Raw genomic sequence first — 9,679 nt, 5'->3', positions numbered from 1 at the left:
TAATAACCTCCATTACATCTTTCACATTTTGTTGGATCATCCATCATACATGATTGGCAATTTTTAACAGGTGGTTTACATTCATTTGAAAAAGCAGTAAATACTGTAAATGATAAGAAGATTAAAGTTCTCATAGAATGATAATCAAGTTGATAAAAGCGTTTATATACCCAAATTAATTTATTTTTATTTAAATGTTTTAAAACAAATTGTCTTTTCGATTGTTCGACACGTTTGGTTTGCTGACCTCTCGTTTCAAATTATTATTAGCATTATATCACAATGATAAAACAATATTAAAAATATTGTAAACATCAACAGGTGTAAGTTTTATTGTTTTGTAAATTAAAAAATTTTACAAAATTACATTTTATAATATTATTATTATGTTGTCAAATTGATAAAAAAAAGTAATATTAAATAAAAAATATGTTATAATATTGACATTCAATAATAACCACATTTTAACAACAACAATTAATTATAAAACTGTACAAAATATGTTTTAAACCTGTTTTGTTTTTTTGAGTCTCATTCAACTCTTCCATCATTTTAAATTAATTAACGTAATATACATACAAATGTTTAAATTGACAACATATATATTGTTTTACACTTTGTCTGTTTTTACTATTTATAAATTCTCTTTTTTCCACATTTTATGGAAAAATAAAAACTTAATTTTTTTCTCAAAATTTTTGTATTTAGATTACTCTTAGAACTTGTTATACCATTTTTAGTTTATTATAAAATTATAGTACATATTTAACAAAAAATAATAAGTGGGAAAAGCACGCCTAAAGAGAAAGTCACACATGTTTTTGATTTTATTTTTTTTTTGATTTTTTGTACCTTTTTGGATTAAAAAACAAAAAGTAAGTTTTTTCTTCTTTCATATGTTTTGAATCGAACGAAAATTAATTTTTATACATTTTTAGTTTATTTTCAATCATAATTTTTTAATTTGTGGTTTTCAGCTTATTTCCCTTTTAATTAGATTTTTTTTATCTGTTGTTTCAGATTATTATGTTTTGTTTGTTTTTTACTATGTAATATTATTATTATATTATAAATCATTAATAAAATGTTTTAGTAAAAATTAATTTGTTGTTTGTTGAAAAAATCTAAAAATAAACAAAAACAAATTCGATAATATAGTTTTTAAAGTCTCAATAACCCAAACATATTGACTTTTTTGACAATATGTTTATTTTTAGAATAAATACAGTCATGTGTATCATCACAAATCAACAACAATTCAAAATAATTCCGATACAATATAATAAAAAGACGTATCATCGATACTTTCAATGTCATAATTTTTATTTTAAGTGTTAATAAGTTTAATTAATATAAATTATTTTTTAAATAATTTGTTTAAAACTGGTTTGTGGATCTAAGACAGTACGACATCTATAAAAAGACTGACAAAAAATAAGAGATTATATTACATATAGAAGAAAAACCAGGGATCAAACGAAATTTAGCTGTTTTATTTTTGATATAAAGTTTCCTTGTAATGGAAAAACCCCAAATCCGAGTTTTTGGAAGATATGTTGGTTTATTTTGAAAAACCAGGGACCAACTATTAATAGACACACTGTTTTTCAAATAAAATAGAAAAAACTATAAAATATGAAACTCTTAATTAATCATTCAGTATTGTCTAATATGTTAATGCCCAGCCAAGCCAAAGTATAGTTTGTTTTTTATATTGATTTATCTTCCGTTGTTGAATACGTTTAATAATCATCGATCATTTACTTTATACCTAACATTCCTATGATTTTATTATTATTTATTTTTTTTCATAAACCGCATGAGTCACTTTAATGCTAAACGAAGAGTGACTTATTGAATCAACCGAATGAATAGAGATAACTACAATGGCTTCTTTGAAAAACGAATAAACGGTTTAATTGAATGGTTGTGTTGAAGTTGAACATGGTTGAACAAAAGAATAATATTTTATAATTAAATAATAAAAATAATAATAAATAATAATAAACTTACTATTATAACTCATATTAAGCTGTTGTTTATTCATACTTTATACAACACACGGGACAAAAATGGGCGTTTGCTCAAAACTTATAAATTGCCACGTCAGGGGATGCTTTGGTCTAGATTTAGAAGTTACTAAAATGTTAAAAACTATTCAAGGGTTTCGAGGTTCATATATTATTTAATGTTAGATGTTAAAACAGTAAAAAAATGGGTTATAAATCGAATTATTTTTCAACTAAAATATAATAAACTGTAGTTCAAAAGTCTGTACCGCCTTATTTTTAAAACTTCCTAAAGTCCCGTTTTTTATTTTTGTTTTTCCTAAAAAACAAAAAAACAAAAAATCGAAAGTACTGACTTAATTTTAAAAAAATACCAATCCCGTTCAGTTATTTTCGTACGATATCGGGACTTTATTGGAATATTAGCCAGCCTTTTGCAAAAACCCGATCCTGTTATTTGATTAGACAAAAATTGGATATTCTACTGGGCAACACACACTGTATAGTTGTGCTAATTACACAACAACAAACATCTCAGTGTATTGAATCCGAATCATTTATGTCAAAATACTAAAAATCAATTTCTTTAACTTTTTATTTCAAACAAAAAACAAACTCGAGGTTTCTCTTTCAATACAAATAATAATAAAATTTTGAGTTCTAAAAAACCAAAAAAATAATAAATTAAAGCAAATGTCCTATAAATTTTCCTTGATTCTCGATGCATAATTTAAATCGTTTTGGAATTGAATCAATATAATTGTTTATTGTTTCCAATGATATTGATTCCCAAGCTTCAATGAGTGCTCGCTTTAATTCTTCAATGTTCAAAAAGATGTTCTTCACCTTCCTAATAAGAGCATCAAGATAATGCCACAAATGTTCAATCGGACTAAGATCCTACTGTTAGCAGGCCATGAGTCAAGCAAATTGAGTTTCAATGATGAGTCAATACCCTGAAACCATTTCATTGTTGAACGAGCTGTTTGTGGCCGTGCACCGTCTTGCTGAAAGGTCATTCCATGTTTATAAACTTCTTTCGCGTTTTCAAACGTTTTAGAAGTTTTCAACATTTCAACGTAAGATTCTGAGTCGACTTTTCCAGTTAAAAACATTACCTTTGATTTAAAATTGTGGCCAATTGCTCCCCTAACCATAACACCCGCGTTGTATTTCGGAGTTACTACAAAATTACTTTCATTAAACTCACCTTTTCTTCTCCAAACATCATTACCATCTGAATAAAGGCAAAAACGGCTTTCATCTGATATTATAGTGTTTTTAATCCAGCGAGCTAAAATTCTTTTATTAAACAACTGTTTCTTGCAAAAATTGAGTCGATCTAAAAAGTGTTCATCGGGATGACGACATTTTACCAAAAAATAATAAGAAATTTCTTAATTATTCTTTAACAAAGAAAATTTTAAAAATAATTCATTGTTGTATTTTTGTCAAGTTTTTATAAAAATATATTTTTGTCGACAATAAATAAATTGTAAATATGAATAAATATATTTATATATTATTACAACTTTGTGTATTTTGTTTTTATTTTACGCTATTAAATCTTATAAAATAGAAATATTACTTGAACTAGTAACTTTGGTTATACATACAATATTTTGGTATTCTTTTTAAAGCAACAAATAAAAATACACAACTTAACGTTCATGTAAATTCACACTTTGTATTATTGGAAAAATCTCATAAGTATTATTTTTGTTTAAACAAAAATACTTGATTCAATTAACCAAACAATTTATAAACAATTGTTATCAAATTTATAAATTAAATAATATTTAATTAATTAGTATATAATTTAATGATGTATTTTTCAAAAGTGAATTTGAAATGCAATTTGTTTAAATAACCATTTGTATTCAAAAATTTATTTTTAACATGTTTTATGTAAAAATATACCAAATTTAAAGTTCTTTATTGTGTTTATATGATGTCATTTGAATTACTTCGGTTCTATTATAATCACTACAACCCGAATTATTAAAATTGAATTATCATTTTATTATCTTTTATTAACTTTATTTCATTAAAATATATATAAAAATTAAATTAATTAATTATTTTTTTGTTTTTGTTTTTTCTACACTCTTTTTTGATTTCTTGGATTACAGATCTTCTTTTTTTTCTAGGCTTTTTTTCACGTATATTTTTTTTCTTTGTATTTTGAATATCAACAATTTTAGTTGGATTTTTATTTTCAAGTCTTGTTTGTTGGATAAAGTCTTTACGTTCAAACATATCACCATTTGTTGAAGTGTTTATACCAACAACATTTTCATTGATACAATCTACACAATTTTCTTTTGTAACATGTTCCGTCTCGTTTTGTTCACAATTTTCGACTTCGAAGTAAACTTTATGATTCAAACCATCAAATAACACACTTACCTTTTCGAGAAAACAATTTAAATTGATTTCACAACAGTAATAATTTGTTGTTAAATTTTTAAGTGTATTATATATTATTTCAACTTTACTGTTTGATTTTTTATAATGTCCGTTTTTATGTTTTTTAGATCTTTATTAACCTCTTCTATCACTTCTCCAATTTTTTCAACTAACTTCCAAAAACCAGGTTTCACGAACTCAAGCCTCCTGGTGAGCGCGGCGTGGTAAGACTCAAAATCATTATTAGTCCTCTTTTTTCTCATAAATTGACACCACAATGAAATGGGAAACGCGCCATTTATCCACACTTTTTTGAAGTATTCCACAACTATCCCAAATGAAGGTACATGAGAATACCACGCCGTTAAAATACCAACTGTTTGACTAATATATTATTCTTTCAAAAAGCACACGGACTCCAATATTTTCACTGCATCTTTGAATTCCGTATTTAAAGAATACTCACATTTAAGACCAGCATTATTGATAAACTTTAGTATGGCTTGACGTTGATGAAAAAGGCATCCTTTGTGCTCTAGATTAAAAGTTTTGTATTTTCTTAAAACGGCGATAAGCGAATTCTCAAAGTCAGTCACAACAACAACGTTTCTTCCAAAACAAGTATAATTTTAGTTGATTTCTTTTAGCAAGCATTCAATGGCATTAAAAAGTGTTTCATATGTATTTAAAGTTTTGTTTTTCAACAAACAGTGAATTGCCGGAAATGTTTGGTTGTTTTGTAATTGACAATGCAGTGTATATAGCTGATAAAATTGTTTGGGGCAACTCCGGAAAGTCCCATCCATAAACACTTCTTTGCATCTTGCTAACATTGTCAATTGTTCGCTATTTCCAAATATAAGTATTCCATTTTGCTCATCTTTGAATAATAATTTTAATTCGCCAACACTTATTATAATATCATCATATGAATTTGGTTCAATTTTGTGTACTTTGTTTTTTTGAACAAAGCGTTCTAATGTCGATTGTGTTATTCCTATAGAACCTCTTTTGTATTTTGTTATAAGTGATTTCATTGTTATTTATTTGTTGGTGAAGTTTGTAAGTCATTTTTGATAAAATTTAAATGATTTTTTCTGCGTAAATCTTGTTTTTCGTGAATGTGAGTTGTTGTTTTGCCATAATGATAACTTCCATCTGTGTTTTTTATTATAGTCACTTTACACTTTCGACAAGAGCAGCGAAAGTGTGTTCTTTCTTTGTCTATGGTATGAAACAAATAACCATCATAAATAGGCAATTCTTTTCCCCTTGTGCTTTTGATGCTCATTCTTGTTATATATTAGTTTTGATGTTGTATTTATAATTAAAAATACAAAACCAATGAAGTAATATAAATACATAAATGAAAAAATAAACGATTATTTTTTTAATATTTTAATGAAATAAAGTTAATAAAAGTTAATAAAATGATAATTCAATTTTAATAATTCGGGTTGTAGTGATTATAATAGAACCGAAGTAATTCAAATGACATCATATAAACACAATAAAGAACTTTAAAATTGGTATATTTTTACATAAAACATGTTAAAAATAAATTTTTGAATACAAATGGTTATTTAAACAAAGTGTATTTCAAATTCACTTTTGAAAAATACATCATTAAATTATATACTAATTAATAAAATATTATTTTATTTAAAAATTTGATAACAATTGTTTATAAATTGTTTGGTTAATTGAATCAAGTATTTTTGTTTAAACAAAAATAATACTTATGAGATTTTTCCAATAATACAAAGTGTGAATTTACATGAACGTTAAGTTGTGTATTTTTATTTGTTGCTTTAAAAAGAATACCAAAATATTGTATGTATAACCAAAGTTACTAGTTCAAGTAATATTTCTATTTTATAAGATTTAATAGCGTAAAATAAAAACAAAATACACAAAGTTGTAATAATATATAAATATATTTATTCATATTTACAATTTATTTATTGTCGACAAAAATATATTTTTATAAAAACTTGACAAAAATACAACAATGAATTATTTTTAAAATTTTCTTTGTTAAAGAATAATTAAGAAATTTCTTATTATTTTTTGGTAAAATGTCGTTTGGCAAAATGTCACCCTCTCGTGTTTATCTGTCATGTTTGGTCGTTTTATTTGTTTAGCATAAATAAATCTTTCATTTTTTCTTTTTCGCCAAACAGAAGAGGGGGAAAGTGTAACATCATGTGAAACCAAAAATGAAGAAGACAATGGATGATCAATTGTTTGTTTTACTACAATTTGAATATGTTCCCTGGACACTTTTTTTGGTCGACCCAATTTTTTTCGGTTTTGCCTCTCCCCCTCTTTTTAATTCAGATACTGTGGTTTTTGAAATTCCGACTATTTTTGCGACGGCACCGTAAGAATAATTTTCTTCGAGCAACGCTTTTGCTCTTGCCATTTTTTTCTTTTTCTGAAAAATAAAGGTTTGACTCTGAAGGTTTTGACATATAATAATTATCAGTTTTTTTGAAATTGCACTTTTGGGATTATTTGTGTGTTTTTATAAAACAAAAATGCCATTATTTCATATTTTATATGGAAGTTTTTTATTCTTAAAATTCTTCAAGTAAAAAAATTATTTTGAAGACCGTTTTTTTTCTATTTTACTCAAAAAAATAATTAAATTTTATGACAAAAAATTAGTTTCCCAAAAATAATACTCAAAATAAAAGCAAATTTTCGGGTCACTTCGGTACAGACTTTTGAAAAACAGTTTATATTATTTAAAACAAAAAATGAGATAAAAATAAGTTGAATTTTGGGAATCATTATTAATAAATTAGTTGTTTTAATCTATTATCAATTGTTTTATTTAAAAAATAATGGGATGTATAAACAAAATAAAGTTAAAAAACAATGTATATTTATAAAAAACCAAAAATACTTAAAATAATCAACCTTTAATTCATAATAAATAATTAATTTTATTAAAAAACCTAAAAGTAAATCAAGTAAAATATCAATAAAACTATTAATATTAATAGTATTATTATAATAGTCCTGTTTATTCTAGCTTTATTAAAGATAAACTTTAAAAACATTAAAAAAATATTATATATATTATAATCATAATAATATGTAAAAATAAACTTGATAAAAGACAATTGTTTTAAAACCAATAAATTTATATGTATAAATTATAATATTTAATTATCAAATAATTAATAATTGTTATTTTCAATATTTAATTAAAATTATACTTTTTATTATATTATATTATCATATTCAATTCTCATTTCATAATGAGAATATATAACCATATGTAAGTAAATATTAAATAATTCTAATTGAATAATAATTTCATTTTATTTTTATTTTTTAACATAACAATTTAAACCATAATTACATACATTAATGCCATTTAAAATTTCAAAATTACATAATATTTATAAACATACTATTAATAAATTATATATATATATCAACCGATAAAACAATTATGAAACAATATATAAATAGTTTGTATTATTTTTCAAAATTGTTTTTCACCAACTCAGAATTTTTGTTCACATCTCAAAAATAATCAAATTAAATTTTAGATGGATTTTTAGTAAAAAAGTTGAAACAATAACACCAATACGTTGGATAAAAACAACGGAACGTGCTACGAAGAATTAAAAAACGCAAAACAGACAAGCCAGCAAACTATTATCTTATCAATAAATTGAAACAACAAACTGTGTTATAAAATGTATTACAACAATAAGTGAACATGTTTGTTATATGTAATGTATATATTAATCTATATATTCAATAACAATGACATTCAAGGTAGTTGAAATGTACTTGATAGTGAATCTGTTTTGGATACTCCCAACAATAATAATTTGAAACTACAATGAGAATTTAATTAATTTATTTTGTTGTAAATTGAATAATATAAAATAATTTGTAAATAATTCTCAAAAATTACTATTAAGGTATTTTTACTAAATAAACAATAAGATTTTTTGAATTAAAATCTTTATAATTCATAGTTAATTGAATTATTTAATTATTATTTGTTTTAAAAACAAACAAAACATGAAATTTTTATTTAAAATAACTTTAAAATTTTGACATTTGAAAAAAACACAATGAACACCTCTTCTTGTGATGCCACAACGCCTTTACATGCTGAAAATATCCAAAAAATTAACGAATATAACATTCCAGACAATAAAATTCCGGCAGACATATTGCAAAAGATAGTTGGTGAGTTGATGATGAAATACAAGAAAGATGGAGTTCTTTTAGATTTAGAAGTTGATGACGGACTGACGCCAATAAACAGTTGTGTTGGTGGTGTTCCCTATTTTCCAAATGGCATGGAATATCCAATGGCAGATGGTCAACCGTTGATTCTTTTGTGTCAAATCAATTACTCTGAAATGCCAAAATTGGAGAATTTTCCGACAGAGGGCCTCCTCCAATTTTTCATAGGAACAGACGAATTATATGGGACTAAACACAGCAAATTGATTTATCACAAAACAGTGTCATTGGACTTAAACCAAAGCGTGCCTCAGAGTGTCATAGACACATTGAAGAATGTACAGGAAGAGGACTTGCCGTTCAAAGGAGCTTTCAGACTTATGGGGAAAATAGGAGAGACTTTTGCACTACCAGAAGACAGAGACAAACTCTTTGAAAAACTTGCACTAAAATACTCAGTCAATACATGGGATATTGAAAATGACGTATTTAAAGCTACCGAATCTTTGACTGCTGTTAAAACACATTATGGGGGATGCCCTAATTTTATTGATGAAACTGTTTACAAAGACGATAGAAATACAAAAGAAGTTCTCTTATTACAACTGGCGTCGGAAGAATATAAAAGAGATGAGCCACGATATTATAAGAATGAATGGAGTAAAGTTGATTATTGCCAGTATGGGTCTGGATTCTTTTTTATCAATGGAGAAAAGTTGAAAAAATTGGAATTTGATGATGTCACTTACACGTACGACTGTGATTAAAAATAATTTTAAAATATATTTTATTTTATTGACATTAGTTGAGTTAAAAATACTAAGCAAATACGTTTTTTATAAATAATAAAGAGAAAAGACGGACAAGGTGATGAAGGATAGGAAAATAGGCAGAAGGACGTCCTTTGACCATACTGTATTGTAAAAAAATAATATAAATTATAAAACAAGTTTTTTAATGTTTTTAAAAATCGAAAATAAGATTTGAGAATTGTTTCGACTCAAGACTAAACCTCAATCTCTCATATTATTATTATTAAT

General features: G+C 24.9%; 2 protein-coding genes across 2 annotated transcripts; one reads left to right on the top strand and one right to left on the bottom strand.

Moving 5' to 3' along the window:
* Positions 1-7: 7 nt before the first annotated feature.
* EIN_347580 (Hypothetical protein) lies at positions 8-548 on the bottom strand (the record flags this gene model as incomplete). The annotated part of the gene is made up of 2 exons (XM_004253515.1): positions 8-247; positions 476-548. Coding segments are annotated over 2 exons (313 nt in total), but the record flags the coding sequence as incomplete, so codon positions are not given.
* A 7,973-nt stretch (positions 549-8,521) lies between these two features.
* EIN_347570 (hypothetical protein) lies at positions 8,522-9,406 on the top strand (the record flags this gene model as incomplete). The annotated part of the gene is made up of 1 exon (XM_004253514.1): positions 8,522-9,406. The coding sequence occupies one exon, from the start codon at positions 8,522-8,524 to the stop codon at positions 9,404-9,406; it is 885 nt and encodes a 294-aa protein (XP_004253562.1).
* Positions 9,407-9,679: the final 273 nt, after the last annotated feature.

This window comes from Entamoeba invadens (genome assembly GCF_000330505.1).
Source record: "Entamoeba invadens IP1 unplaced genomic scaffold scaff_1105074725625, whole genome shotgun sequence".
In the NCBI taxonomy this organism is placed as follows: domain Eukaryota; phylum Evosea; order Mastigamoebida; family Endamoebidae; genus Entamoeba; species Entamoeba invadens.
Note: the sequence above shows the minus strand (reverse complement) of the source record. Positions and strands in the feature narration are given on the sequence as shown.